The following is a 15,094-nucleotide window of genomic DNA, read 5'->3' on the forward strand; positions in this document are numbered from 1 at the left end:
GCAGAAAAACCCCCCCCCCCAGTACACTGATAGCATGCTTTGGTTAGCTGTAATAAGCATTCCTTGTAAAGCTAAAAATTGGTGAATAAAAAAAAACAGCAACAAAAACGATGGTAACAAAACGTGAACTATCGTACCTGGTCCATCGTATTAGAGAAAATCCAGTATTAAATGACAATTTTAATTGTTTTTCAAGAAATCCAACTGAAAGACCAAAAACCAGGTCGGAAATTCCATAAGAGCTTTCAAGTTCAGCGGGTGCTTTTCCTTGGCACTGACTGGAAGGATAAATCACTGATATTCCTGCTTTTAATGGTGCACTTACAAACAGTGACAAAGAAAGGTCTACGATATCAGCAACTGCCACAACTGAAAGACCAAAAAGATACACAAACAGAAAACGTTTTCGTATCATTTACAATAACAAATCTAGCTCTTGGAACGTGTTGTGTTTAAGGTTTCTGATTAGGTGTGGTGGCTTAATGCTGAATGGTTTGGAGTCTTGTGTCCTGGCTGAGGTTGTGAGTGGTGCTGTGATCTTCAGACAGTTCAAACTCTTAGAATTTCTATTTATACTTAGCATTTATAGGCCACCTAGCAAAATTCTGAGAGTGGTTATGGCGGGGATGGAGGAAATTGGGTGATATCTGGACAAGCATTCCATTCCAGAAAAATGAAATACTCCAAGTCAGTTCTTGCTATAGGAAAGGGAGTAAAACGCCTTTTTCAGTGAGTCATCTGCTTCCTCAGACCTTTGATTTTAGTGTGTGAGATGGACGTTAAAATATACTTTCAGCACCTTCTTTCTTAGGCAATTTAAATACTAATTTTATTAAATTATCCGTGTAATTCTTGATGTATTTAACGTAAATAACGAAAGAGGGCTTGAACCTAGTCACTATGGCGATTGTTGTTTAAACTTCAACATTAACATCAACATCATTGATTTTATATCAACTGGTGCTGGGAATTCTACAAGGAAATCAGTGTATTGCTGTGGATTTTCAAAAAACAAACAGACAAACAAACAAACAAACAAAACAAAAAGCGAAACAAATCAAAAGAAATGTGTAATCTTACCTAACTTATCCAGTACATTAAGTGAAGGTGCCTTTACTGCCTTTCCGAACCTTTTAGGCATCGCTGGCACTTTCACAGAAAGCGTGGGTGTCACTGTGATATCTATACCAGATCCAGTCTTCAATTTAGGTTTCGGGCTATTCCAGTCTGATCGTAGATGAACCTGAGACGAGGGAAGGGAGTTGAGAACGAAACAGCAAGTATTTTATCACTGGTGGACGGATGGATGGACGAACAGACAGCAAACATACGGACGGACGGAGGGACGGTAGGACGGACGGGACATTACAATTTGCTGACTATGTTTCTACATCTTCCGCTCGGGGGTACTGAAGGAAAGGATGTTTTAAGAAAAGAATTCCCCATACACGGGCCTCTCCCTGTGATCGTTTCTTGAAATCCAGTTTTAGTCCCCGCTCCAAAACTAGGGTAGTTTAAGAATGCTATCTAATTGGTAAATTTGAGTGACGTGTTCTAATGTTTGGCTTATAACTGACTGGTTTTTCGAGCGGTCGTGAGAGCAAGGTCGAATCCCTGATCAGATGTTACTAAGCATGACTTGTCACAGCATGGACGTGAAACTAATAGTTAAAAATATTTCAAAAAAAATTTGACGGAGCATCGATAATTTCTATGTAGATGATCAACTGTAACTAGGTAGATAGCTAGATAGCTAGATAGCTAACTAAACAGTTAACTAACTAACTTACTGACTGACTGACCGACCGACTGAGTGACTGAGTGACCGACCGACTGACTGACCGACTGACTGACTGACTCTTTGCTCCTTTTCCCACAGATTTACCGACTTCCCAAGATGTAAAGCCACTGTAAAATAAGTTTTCTTTTTACCAGTCAGGGAACTATATGCGTAATCTTATCCTGCATCCCTTAGTATAAAGTCCATACCGAATTATCGGTCGTGTAACAACTTCCTTCGCTCCACCGACATTCGCCCCCAAGCGCTACACCACCACTGACAGCTAGTGATCGTCTAATATTTCCCTGAAAAGTGGAAAGCACTTATCTATTTAAGTTCGTTTCAACTTTCCAATAACAAATAATGAAAAGGGAGGCGGCCCAAAAAGAGAAACGGGTGGGGACGAGAAACACTTTTTTTTACTTAGCTCTAATTACATTCAATGTTACTGTGTTGTATTGAAATAAATTCAAAACAATTACATAACAATGAGAAAAATTAAAAGCCTTCTTCATCAGAGCAATTTATAAGTAGTAGATAAAATATGAGCGGGAGATCTGTATGGGCGTTTACAATGGCGAGCCGATAGGCGAGCCATTGTAAGGCCAACAGACGGACGCTTTTTCACTTGTGAAATGAAAACAATAAATTGAATGCAAAGTATTGTTATGCGAATCAGTAGAGATCTGTATCAAAAGTTAATGAATACTTATTAGCTGAGCAGGAGTTTGTATCAAAAGTTAATTCTATTGTTTGATTTGTATTGGGGTTTACAGTTGTGTACATGTGATCTAAATATGTGCTGGGATTGGTTTGCATCCTCATGAATAGTTAATGAATTTTACAATGTAGTTTATTAATTATTAACTCACGGATACTGTGGCGGTCGCTTCTCCGGTAATTTTTAAGAAAATTCCTGCAGGAAGTTTTATCATTCCAAAGCGAATGTACTTGGTGCCACCAAGCTGTTTTTCCTTCATCACAAGAAGGTCTCCGGTGTACCTGAAGTAGGCATTGATTGCATGCTAGAAAAATCAACTTAAACTGCATATGAAACAAATCAATTTTTCTTCATTTCTTCCCTTTGGTTTTCTAAATTGTAACCTCTTCCTATTAGCTTGGTAAGGGAAGGGTTGGGGGGGGGGAGGGGGGGGGGGTCGGGGTGTAGCGTTGTTGGCAGCAATAAAAAGATAATTAGCGTGTAGTACGGTGAGTAGGGTGTACGTGTGCCATTCATCACGCTGCTCCCGACAAAGCAGATCGAGTACTTAGAACAGTGCCCCACCCTTGCCCTAAAAAAATATTGAGTAACATATCAAACACGAGAGGCAGTGTTTGGGATATCCAAACACCGAGGAGAGGGAAAGGGGGGGTTTTGTTTGGGTCTCCAAAAACAAAAAAAAAAGGGAGAAAAGAAAAAAAAAAACTTTTTTTTTTTTGAAGTTGTTTAAACTGTTTAATTTAGACATTTAGCTTAGCTGTCATCTGTTAAAATTATAGGAACACCCTGGCAGTGGTAACATACTAGTTAAGTCATTGTAGTTGTCTTACACCTGAATTTGGAAAGGAACTATTTGGAAGAATTTCAAGCTGTGAGAATATAAAGCTATTACGAACTCCAAGCGAAAACCCTAGAATTCTAATTACGGTAACAAGCTTAACTACAAACCTTAATTCCCCATCAATACTTAAGTCCAGAGAGAAGTCCATGTTTCCCTCTAACTTTAAACCGGCAGAAGCGTCCTTAATTCCTAATCCCGTCCACGTCTTCTCAATTTCAATAAAAGCAGTCAGACGAAGGTACATGAATAGAGAGACCTGGAATCGTGCATTTCCCGTTGACAGCATCTATTGAACAAGAGTGCGAAAGACTCTTAACGACAATTCAAAAAACGACTATTATTTGGAGGGATAGAAATAGGACTCAAAACTTCTACAAACGAAATTGATGGTGCCATTTAAACCGTACGAGGAAAAAAATGGATGGACGCTATTGAACTGTTTTATGAGATATTGGAAATTCTTAAATTTTTTACATCCAGAAAAGATTTCTAAGCTCCTGTGAAGGGTCGTTCGAAGGGTCATGCTGACGAGAGGTAACGAAAAAAAAAAGTTGCTGTGAGCTATTAAGCTAAGTTTAGCGTAAATGTTTGATGACGAAGTTCGCTTTTTTCAAATAGCTTCAAAACAGTTATCGAAGCTAAACGGGTCACGGGGCAGTTCATTAAAGTTCAAGACTTCGATTTAGCCCTTTTTGTGCTGAATTCATTATTAGTTAATAGCCTTTGCTCGTGTTTAAGTGTCTTTTATTACTGGAGGAACGGTAAGGTTATGATATCAATAAGACATATTTGATGGTTAAAAGATCTAACACATTGCAGGGCTGATCTTTTGAAACCATTAAAATAAGAGGATATCGCGGTTTGTTTAAGTTTTGATACCTTATGATTTATTCTTCCAGGTTGAAAACTGGCCAAATCAACGTTCGCTGTTGAACGCTTTGTCCTTCTGTGGTGGTTTTTTAAGTTCGTTAAATTTACAGCGGTTCCAATGGTTCCATTTCCATCCAGTTGAGCCGAAATTACTTCCACAAAGTAAAAATCGCCATTGGAATTGACATTTATAACCTATGGGAGAAGAAAAACAATAGATAGAAAGTAAATTAAATGCACAACAACACCAACAGAATAGTATTTTTCTGTTATACCTTATTTGCAAAAAAGGGATTTCTATTGCCACCCAAGCGTTAAAAAATTCTTTGTTTTACGAGAAGAGAGCAAACTTTGAAAAAGATGAAGCAAAACATGAGTTGGGGGGAGGGGAGAGGGTTGGTAGGGCATTGCCTTTTTATGGAAATGTGAAGCGGGTTCTAAAATTTAATGATTGCGTTCAAGTAAATATGGGGCAAGGTTCTGCATGACGTTAAAACAGTCTGTCTATAAACATGTTGGCGTTATTTCATTACGAACCAGATAAGGCAAGGAGTCAAAATGTTAGACCTCTAACACACTGCTTATTAATTTATTAAACTTATCCAATGTACAGTTTGAACGTCGTCCGAAACACAGTACCTTTGCGATGAAGCCATAACTAGGTCTCCCTACAATCGAGTCGTTAACAGCAAAATGATGAACACCTTCTTTCGCTTCGGAAAATATTAGTCCTGGGTTGTTGTCTCCTCCACTACAAAATACTGACTTGGAAAATCTTTCTTTACTTTGCTTCAGTCTGTTTGGTTAAAAAAAAACAAGTACAAAGAATTGAAAAGGTAAATACAGACATCTAGCTATTTCGTTGTTGTTCGCGGCGCCTGATCGCAGGTTATCCAGGTTTCAGCTATCTCAAGAGAACCTCTCGGATCCAATCGCAAAGCGTACCCGGCGAGACCAAATGGTTGACTGGTGTAGTATTTATTTTATTTTTGCGTACAGGTGGAAAGACACATTCAAGAAGATATTTTTTACGAGAAGTTTTGATTGTTTCGGCCTTCATGATAGTTTTTGCTTTTGTAAGTTTTTTTCTTTTCAATTTTTTTTATGTTTCGGAAAAATCACGTGAGTGTTTGGCTGAAGGTATCGTTTTTAAATCAAAAAGAAAACCTTGGAAATCAATTTCCTAGTGTATCCCATTGGTATAGTATTTAGCACTTGTGATGTCTCTTCTTTTTTTTTTGTGGAACAGGCTTAGGCTTTGCTGACACACTGAGTGACATACGGCAGCGACGTAAAAAAAGGAGCAAATGTACACGTCGAGAAAGTATCAGCATACACGAGGGGTCCCGTCGCTGCAAAACGTCCCCCGCTACATCTTCTTATGTGCATGTTGTTATTTTGTCCCCGGTACATGTGCCTGTGACATGTCCCTTTGTATATCTATATATGTCAGGACCTTAATGCATTCATGCGACAACCTTAATTAAAATAGCTGTGATTCAGCACACACAAGAATAAATAGTTTCTTCTGATAAGGTAAAATGATCATTATTATTAATAAAAGACATACTACTTGCCAAAGTGCCATCGGTGTTGATGGTGACAAATTAAGACGACGACGACGAGGATGGTGATGATCATGATAAAGCTTTGCGATACGATACGATTATTTCACCGCGATAAGTAATAGTAATTGGACTGAGTGGATTAGAATTCAGGGAGTATTCGGGCGAGTCATTTCAAAATCGGCCGAGTGCGCAGCGCGTGGCCAATTTGAAATTACGAGCACGATTACTCTCTGATGAATTGTACGACACGAGGTCCAATTACTAATTAATCGTATCAGCAATAACAAAATTCGAGGTTAGGAAGCCTTTGGGAACCTTTTTTGTAGGAAAAAGTCAAAGGTAAATTTAATTGGTTGTGCAAAAAGTAGGGAAACAGCAAAAAAATCCATTTAAATGCGCATGATTGACGTGTGAATGGCGTAGGTGTCCAATAACAGGTATCCAATTTGAAGTTGCTCGAATTTTTTGAAACCTATAATTGGACACCCACGTGATCGGACGCTGATTACGCGACAAATAGGCTCGCGCAGAACCAATCAAAATCGAGAATTTTGTTATAGATATGATTAAAAAAATACAGTCTGCAGTATAGCTGAAGGGTCGCGAGATCAAGACAAATATATAGAAATCAAAATCTTCCAAATTCATTTTTAAGACTTAACCACCACCATACCTTGTGCCATTCAACTGAGAGTTTCCACTGCATCGCAGAAGTTTAGTCTCCAAGTAAGCTGTGTCGTTGGTTTTATGAACTGCAACAACAGTCTCGATAAACCCATCACTCGCATTAGATACTAGAATGTCGCCCGTCTTGGGGGTAGTGAGGTTTTTCTCTATCACTAGGTAATACGAATGTACAAGTAGGCCTCTAACTTCGTACGTGTGTCCAAGGCACTTGTATGTTGCTGAAAATAAATACAGAAACTGCATCAAAATAAAATCAATCAATCAATCAATCAATTAATTAAAACAACAACAACAACAATTCAGTTGAAGTTGCAGAACTCGCAGTTGCATTGCATTGCAATAGTCTTACACTGTGTTCAAGGTGCTATTTCCTATTTGAATAATCAGAATCATTTGTAGAGGTACGTATAAAGATCGGGAGCAGCAATGATAGAAGTTTAGAAGCTGTTTGCTACTAAACCAAGGAAAGGAAGGCAAGATTAGAAAGATACTAAGGCCACAACTAGTACCACGCAGGCTAAAAATGATCCTCGTGTAATTTCCTTCATGTATGTGAAACGTGTCGCCCAATTTTGGTTGCGTCATTGCAAGTCATATTGGAAGCGGAGTGTTTATATATATTGCAGTGTTACCTCAATCGCTGCAAAAAGTAGAACCAGGATCTACTTTCTGCATTACATTGCGGCAACAAGAACGTTGTGAGAGATGTTCATTTCGGCATAGATTTCTTTAGATAACGCAACAAATTAAGAGAAAACTTGATAGATGTGTTGTCTAGTATAAAACTTCCTTCAGATAACTTAAAAATAGTTGTATCACTGCTATTAATTGTTGCTTAGCTTGTGGCATTCACTCACCACGTGGAGGGACAATTATTCGACTTTCGTTAACAGTGATGTTGCCAGACATAAGATATTGCACGTCCTCTTCATCCGGCTCATCCTCCAGAGTTGACTCATCGTCTACATCTTCTACTGACGCTTCCTTTTCGAAGTCTGCATACTTTATGACTTCCTCTAACCCTGCTGGGGTGCTCATCATCACCCTGAAAGGGCCTATCAAAAGTCATGAATTTAGTTTAAAAATATAGTCAGTGCGTATAACATGCAAGTAGGTGTTCATCTCCAGACGAGTTTAATGTGGTTTGTTTAAGAAGCAGGGATTAACCCACTTGTAAACAGAAGGGGGCGACTTGCGGCAATACGTCCAGATCTTGGTTACCTTCAGACTATTTTGGTATCAGCTGATATCATCCGACACATTCAAAGTACTTTAATTTGTTTCTTTTTTTGGTACCATTCCATTCGTTCAGGTAAAAAGGTTTTTCTTGAACCGTTTCTTTACAAATACGGTCAAACTGTCAAAGAAAGTACGCTTTGGATTCTGGCCAAAAAGGAGCAGGAGTCGATTGCCTAATATTTATGTCTCTTCAGTAAAAATGATATGCTTTACATGTTTCATATGACACTTGTGTCACCACACATTAAAAATAAAATCAATTCCACGCTGGCTTTTACAGTGACTCTTAAGTACAGAAAGTCTAGTGGTCAGAATAGTTGTTTTTTTTAGTTGAAAAGGTTCATAAAGCTCACCATCTGTCACTTCTGCTACTATCTTATGCATAATTCCCCCGGCTTGAGGACTGCAGAGTATGTCGCCGATTTGAACATCCAGAGTATTTGTTGCAACAAAGACAAGAGAAATTTTCTCCTGTTCGGCCATGATCACCGGGCAGGAGTAAATAACTGTGGTATTTGGCTCGACAAACTTCACATTTTTAGCAAGTTCCACGTTATTACTTCTCTGCGGGTCTTTGTAGTCCACTATAACTTGACCACCAGGACAGCGAGTCTCATTCCAGGCTCTACAGAAGCCTTCTTCCTGTTAATGAAGTGTAATTTGTGGTCAGTTATTATTAACTTTAAAGTCACAACCCTTAACCAAGGTAGAGAGTTAGTAGATTGCCTGCTAAGCTGTGTATCATCTTGGATTTTCAAATAAAATAGTATACATTTTTAACAGATTGACGGTTCCACAAGATGGACATTGAAATGACAATCTAAGATGCTTCTTATTCAAGATGACAAACATAAATTTACATTTCTTACTGTGACTTTGTAGCATTTTTCGAGGTCCTGACACTTTTGACATGATTCAGTAGTTGCTCTTCCATCCCGGAAGTTGCAGTGGTTACCGCTACAGTCAACAGTCTGAAACAATAAGATTTAATGTAACAAAAGATCGTGACATGTTGACATGAGAAATGCATGCAGATATCCATTTAGAAATTTGTACAGGTGTACAATTTTTTGATTTTGAACATGTGTTTATTTATTTTTTCGTTGAAGTTTCCAAGGTCCATTGTGACACTCGCTCTCGAAAGAGTAGATTCTGCCCGTTAAGTGCTAAAGATTTTGTGATACTTTTACTCGACCCTAACACCATAAAACAGAAGCGTTTAAATTGGTTTTCACCACACTCACCATCACATAACAACCCCTTCCCTTTAAAGTGGTGCATATTCGGTAGATTTGTTTAACGTACGGCGAATTCCGCTTATCGAAAGCGTGATCGCAGTAGGTTAAGGGACCGATGCACTTAGATCATTTTGAACATGACAAGGCAAGACGGCATGGGACGAGACGGTCAAGCCCTGTTTTACTCGACTAATTCCTTTGGTTTGCTGTTCTTCCTTAGCCCAGCTTACTAGTTAATCTTTTTAGCGACAGCTTTCGGGTTTAACATAAAACTACCACCTTACCATGTCAATACCTTGAAAGAGTTTAGAACGCAAAGGAAGAGAGATTCAAGGAGTTTCTTACTGAAGGCCGGGAACCAATTGCAACATAGTAGATTGCCAAATGTTTTCTAACTATAAGTTTCTCAGTTTCAATTACTGTTTATTTTTAACTTACCGGTATATTGTTGGTACACTGGTGCTTGTCTCCGACGGTATAGCAATGGTAGTAGAACCAATCAGGACAGCTTATTTTCGGAGGTCCTTCAGCAAAACCTCCAAGGCATGAATTCAAGCTGTCACACCACCCACAAAAAGGATCTGTCACGCAATCAGAGCACCTTTCGTACTTTTCGCAGAAGGAGTATGTACAACCAAGACCCTACAAAAGAAAAGCTCGATGCTCTTTTTACCAAGATAATATGAAGTAAAGGAATAAAATGCGACCAAAAGAAATGAAACTCACCAAATACCCCGGAAAACACTTGCAGGTGTTAGGGCCCATACATTCACCATTACCAGAACAGTTATGCAAGTCATGGCAGTGAAAATGGGAACAATCCTCTCCAGTCCATCCGGGATAACAGAAACATATGGCACCTATGCAGTCTCCATTGTGGAAACAGCCATTTGGGCAGTGTATGACTACCAGGAAAAAAGGAGATTTTTGGGGATTAAAGACTCAAAAGGTGATACTAGACAATTTCCCGACTGCTGCCTTTGGAGCGTTTGATAATCTTTATTTTCAAACGGATAATTCGTCAGCTATGAATTATAAAATTTGCAAAATAACAAATTGACTGCACAGAGTAATAATTATATTTTTAAAAAAGCTGTTCTCCACGAATTGCTTGCCTTAAAGTACTTGCTTAATTTTACCTGGCCTCCTTACGCAAACAAATGGATGAAGTCGATCACAATGAGATTCTGTAATATTTCCACTGCTATCAACAACAGAGCACACTCCACTCTCTTTACTGATCTGTGACAAGAATTTAAAACACATATTAAAACAGTTAAGGGGCTTTTTAGTGTTGGATGTGATGGCGACATTCATCCGATCACTTTCTTCTAAGCTGCTTTTAATTTACTTGAATTCCACAATAATTTAACTTCGTCTTTCATGAAAAGTAACAAAACGTCAATGTAGAGAGAGATAAGTTAATAAATTAATGAAAAACGAAATGAGCCTTGACTGGTTAATTAAAAATACCTTTCGTCTCTTTTTAAAAACGAGGCCCAGTCGCAAACAATTTCATACTAAAAATGTGTGCAATTAACATAAAAATAAACCTGCAATTAAAATTATCAACCTCCAAAGTGAGTAACAAAGATATTAAATAAGATATAAATAGCATCGAACTCGGAAAAAAAATCCGAGTTCCAGATGGGATTTGAACCCACGACCCTCCGTGTTCTAGGACGGATGCTCTACAAAGATGCAACCAACCAACCTCCAAAGTGAGTAACAAAGATATTAAATAAGATATAAATAGCATCGAACTCGGAAAAAAAATCCGAGTTCCAGATGGGATTTGAACCCACGACCCTCCGTGTTCCATAGGACGGATGCTCTACAAAGATGCAACCAACCAACCTCCAAAGTGAGTAACAAAGATATTAAATAAGATATAAATAGCATCGAACTCGGAAAAAAAAATTATTTTTTTTCCGAGTTCGATGCTATTTATATCTTATTTAATTAAAATTATGTTCACAAAAAAGGTTTTGCACGAAGTCTCATCAAAAACGAAGGCTCTTCTCAAGTTTTCTAACAGATTTACTTATAGACTGCTTCCAGACCTACTTTTCTCTTAAATTCTATCGAGTGCGAGCAAAAAAAAAAAACGAGATGAAACCAACGAACAGGATGTATTTAGTTTTTCATCTACTTATTGAATACTCAATTCCAAGAAACTTTACGTTTGCTGTCTAAATGCACAAAATTAACATGCCGCTTCACTGCTAAGGTTTCTGTAACCTGATTTGAACCTAATTACTAAGTGAAAACGAAATTCTCTTGGGCCACACATAATTAAGTGCAGACATATCCTGCATCTGTCTCACCTCTGTTATGAAATTCCTTTTAATAGTCCACAGAGAAGGTAGTACAGTCGGGCGAAGCGTTGACTCTTCTCTTCTTAAATCTTCCACGAGCATTTTGTCTTCGCCCGAAAACATGGCAATAATATTTCCACCATAACTCTGCAAACGATTTATAAAGAGATGAGCATATATACATTTACTTCGCCACTACGCTGGTGCAGTCGGTTACTTAGACGGTTTAATTTGCTACTGTTTGTTAAAGCGCCAGCGCAAAATGCGATCTTAGTTGTCGAACTAAATGTATAAAAAATGATAATTTAAAACCTTTTTACGCCAGCAAAATAATAGTTTTTTGTACATTAAGTTTATGATTTAATAATAAAGCCTGCCCCCTTTAAGCCTGGTTTTTACAAGCGACGCAAGCACAAGCGCAAACATAAGCGCAAACACAAGAAAAGGAAAAAATCGACCCTTGTGCTTTTGCTTTCCGCAAGCACACGCACAAGCATCAAAATTCAATGCGGTTGTGTTTTTGCTTGCGTCGAAGCCGTTTTCACGGTGAAATAAAAGTTGTTATCCTTGTGCTTGCGCTTGTGTGTTGCGTCAAGGCCAGGCACATTACTGAAGCCTTTTTAAGGTACCTTTCAAGTTACAGCCAGAATGACCTTCTTTTAATTGACCAAATTTGACGAAATTCCCCTACTATAATAGTAATCCATTTCCTTGCTTTCACAAATAAAACTTTTAAAACTTTTCTCCAAGCCTGTCGCAAAAATTTGAGGGGTAATTATGGGCTGACTTAATTGTTACTTTCTCTAGTAATCTTAAAATTCTCAAATTATGTTAACTGTACAAAATGTTCTCTTCAATAAAGCGTCCTGATATTGTTCTAACCAAACTAATTCAAATAACTTGAAATAACAAATAAGTATAGCTTCGACGAGTCTCCTTCATGCGTACCTCACAATACTTTTTAGCCTCAACAAAAGTAAAGGAACCTCCTTTGTACAAGAAACACAGCTCATTGTCTTTTATCCACTCTGGTGGGCAAGACACTGAAAAAAATTGATGTTTTTCTCATAAGTGAAGAAGAAACACATCAAAACTATTTGTAAGCTGGCAAATTTTTCCCTTTTTACTTGTTCTTGCAACTGTCATCTTATTAAAGGCGAATTCTTAACTTTTTTGGTTAAATTAGCCCTTAGATCAATTTTTCAAGCAAACTAAATTGAATAAACATGAACATAAATTAAGCAATTTCTCGAGAAGCCTGTACATTCCATCCTATATTATTCCGTAAAGGCTTTTAAAAACTACCAAAACAAAAATGAAGCTTACCAGAGATAACTTTCTGAGGTGGTAGCTTAACAAACGGCTTGTACATAACTGTTAACGACAGCCGGTAGTCTTTGGTCTTGTCAATTATAAGGGAGGAGATCGCATCGGGCAAGTTCTCTCCCCACCAGTTTGAAGTGGCATTAACAATACCTTGGCCTCCTCGTAATGTTGAACTTATTTGGTAACGGTTGCTGGGATTTTGCATGGCATTTCCATGGATTTCTGCTGCTCCGTTACAAAGAATCGTTACTCCATATTTCACATTGAGGCCCAATGCACTATTCTTGTACAGAGTGTTGTTCGTCAAGCGCAGAGCTGTAACAGCCACTTGAGGGAAGCTATACTCCAACACATTTTGCCCAATATTGTTGTAAAAGAAATTTCCTTGAAGACGTGCCCGTAAATTTGTTATTTTACAAACACTGTTTACTGAACCATCCGAATCCACAGCCAAGTTAAGAGAGAAATAGTTATTTGTCACTTTAACGTTCAGATAAGGGCCAGTTACTCCCTGCAGGAGTAAAGATTCTCCTCTGTTGGATTCAATTGTGTTACCATGAATATGGCTTACTGGCCGGCTGGATGCTGACTCTTCATTAAGTACTTTGGAATAAATGCCTCCATTTCTGTTATCAGCCACGTAATTGTTGAATATTTCGAAGACTTGGTTTGCACCATTAAGATAAACTGCTCCTGATGATTTATTACCATTGTTCGTGATTTTGCACCGCTCTATCCTGAGAAGATGGTTTTGAGTTTGAGTGGAAGTGAAGCTTATTCCCTGCTCAACGTTGCCACTGAAAATGCTTTCCGTTACACGATACATGTACCTGAAAACGGCTACAACAAAAAGAGCAATAGAAGTTATACTTTTTTATCTGACGCACTAGAGATGAATATGAAACTACTGTGTATTACAACCCAAGTCAAATGTGGGCACTTCCACTGGTACTAGCTTTTCTAGGTTTTTTATTTCTTTGTTTGTTTGTAATCTGCCATTGATTCATTCACCTTTTTGGTGTCAATCAAAAAATCGAATACAAAGAGGAAGAAAAGAAAACCACATCAATAAGCTATTTACAACAAGCTAAGTTGAAGTGATTTTACTTCAACCGTGAAATTGTTATCACTCAAATAGATTCCATTTGTCTGCTTTGCACTAATTGTTAGATATTGTTTCACTGGTAAAATTAATCACTCAGTATGTTTTAAGTCAAAAAGAGAATGTTTCCGTGTTCCTTATTTTCTTTTTTTTGGTTTCATGTTCCCAGACAGTTAACGGCCATGCATGTTCCCTTGTTCCCTTAAACCCCTGGGGACCCTCATAGCTAATAGCCAAACAAACAGTGCACTACAGAAAGCCTGGGAGAATTCGAAAGTCGCCCGAGGCTTGAGGTTACATGATGCAAGTACTTTCGAGCTCACCCAAACATTTTCGACTGTTTATATCAGGATTTTTTCACGCGCAATTTTTTTTACTCGCGCCATTGTATTTTAAAGACTTTTAACAGTACCCTCGGAGCCCTTTCCTCTCTAAAGAAAATACATTAACTTACGCGAGTCACAAGGTATGAACTCCGTGTCATCTATTATCACGGCGCCTTTGGTATGGAAATAACCAAATAAAACAACCGAGTAATTGTAGGACGTTTGCGGCAGCTTTATGACTTTCATTTTCCAGTTGTTTACAATATCACTTGTCGACCACAATGATGTCAAGTTGTTTCCATTTAATTCTTCAGTGAAAACAGACAGTGATGCCTGGTTACGGAGAAAGTAATAGAAACGAAAGTAGCAGTAGTTGCTGTCCTTGAAAATAGGTTGGCTTGAGAGAGCACCATACTTATGGTAATACCAGCTGTGCCAGGCGTATCCAAAAACATAGTATTTTCCTGCCCATGTAGACATGAAAGATAAAAAAGGACATAATAGTTCATATTTTTTGATGTGTCTGCTAGTTTAATAACTGTACATAATGTAGTTCATAAATATATCCGTTAAATAATTTTCAATATATTTTTTGCTCTCTTAGTATACCCTCTGGCTTGAAAAACATGGCCCTGTCACTTCGCATTTTAAGTTAGCTACTAGCTTTCGTTGCACTGGAGAAGTTTGCATGCGTGCTGCAGTTTTAAAATGTTTCCAAGGAACTCGACAAATGTCATAAACATTAAAAGAACATTTTCATGAAATTTTGTATGAAGTTTAGGCTACTTTAGTGTGGTGATTAAGCGTCTTCTATGCAATAGTAAGCAAGTAAGTAAGTAAGTAACGTCTTTATTTATAGAGGGTAGCACTTAATAGCTATAAAACTAACAAACTTGTGGCCCTCCTATTTACAAGTATTAAAAAATCTAAGATACACAATAAAAAACCTACGATATACAATAATATATAAGAAACGAATTATCAATTAAAAAACTACTTTTTAAAACTAATTTAAAAATCTGTATTTGAAATAAAATCTTAAATTAAAAAATGGTCAGTTCTTAAAATTGAACTGCAA

At 37.8% G+C, this 15,094-nt stretch overlaps 1 protein-coding gene across 1 annotated transcript in view; it reads right to left on the reverse strand.

Moving 5' to 3' along the window:
• Positions 1-14,822, reverse strand: part of LOC144628466 (uncharacterized) — a 32,186-nt gene extending 17,364 nt beyond the window's left edge. The window contains exons 1-18 of the mRNA XM_078486560.1: positions 14,145-14,822; positions 12,589-13,428; positions 12,211-12,305; positions 11,272-11,409; positions 10,084-10,186; positions 9,671-9,849; positions 9,383-9,586; positions 8,576-8,677; positions 8,060-8,348; positions 7,325-7,522; positions 6,454-6,685; positions 4,852-5,008; positions 4,222-4,407; positions 3,450-3,628; positions 2,653-2,782; positions 1,990-2,085; positions 1,081-1,243; positions 138-369 (exon numbers count right to left, since the gene is read on the reverse strand). Of these exons, the coding sequence (XP_078342686.1) occupies positions 138-369; positions 1,081-1,243; positions 1,990-2,085; positions 2,653-2,782; positions 3,450-3,628; positions 4,222-4,407; positions 4,852-5,008; positions 6,454-6,685; positions 7,325-7,522; positions 8,060-8,348; positions 8,576-8,677; positions 9,383-9,586; positions 9,671-9,849; positions 10,084-10,186; positions 11,272-11,409; positions 12,211-12,305; positions 12,589-13,428; positions 14,145-14,496 (3,875 nt within the window). The 5' untranslated portion in view covers positions 14,497-14,822. The remainder of the gene's footprint in view (positions 1-137; positions 370-1,080; positions 1,244-1,989; positions 2,086-2,652; positions 2,783-3,449; positions 3,629-4,221; positions 4,408-4,851; positions 5,009-6,453; positions 6,686-7,324; positions 7,523-8,059; positions 8,349-8,575; positions 8,678-9,382; positions 9,587-9,670; positions 9,850-10,083; positions 10,187-11,271; positions 11,410-12,210; positions 12,306-12,588; positions 13,429-14,144) is intronic.
• Between the last annotated feature and the right edge of the window lie 272 nt (positions 14,823-15,094).

Source organism: Oculina patagonica, chromosome 10 (genome assembly GCF_052425735.1).
Source record: "Oculina patagonica isolate OP01 chromosome 10, crgOcupat, whole genome shotgun sequence".
Taxonomy (NCBI): Eukaryota; Metazoa; Cnidaria; class Anthozoa; order Scleractinia; family Oculinidae; genus Oculina; species Oculina patagonica.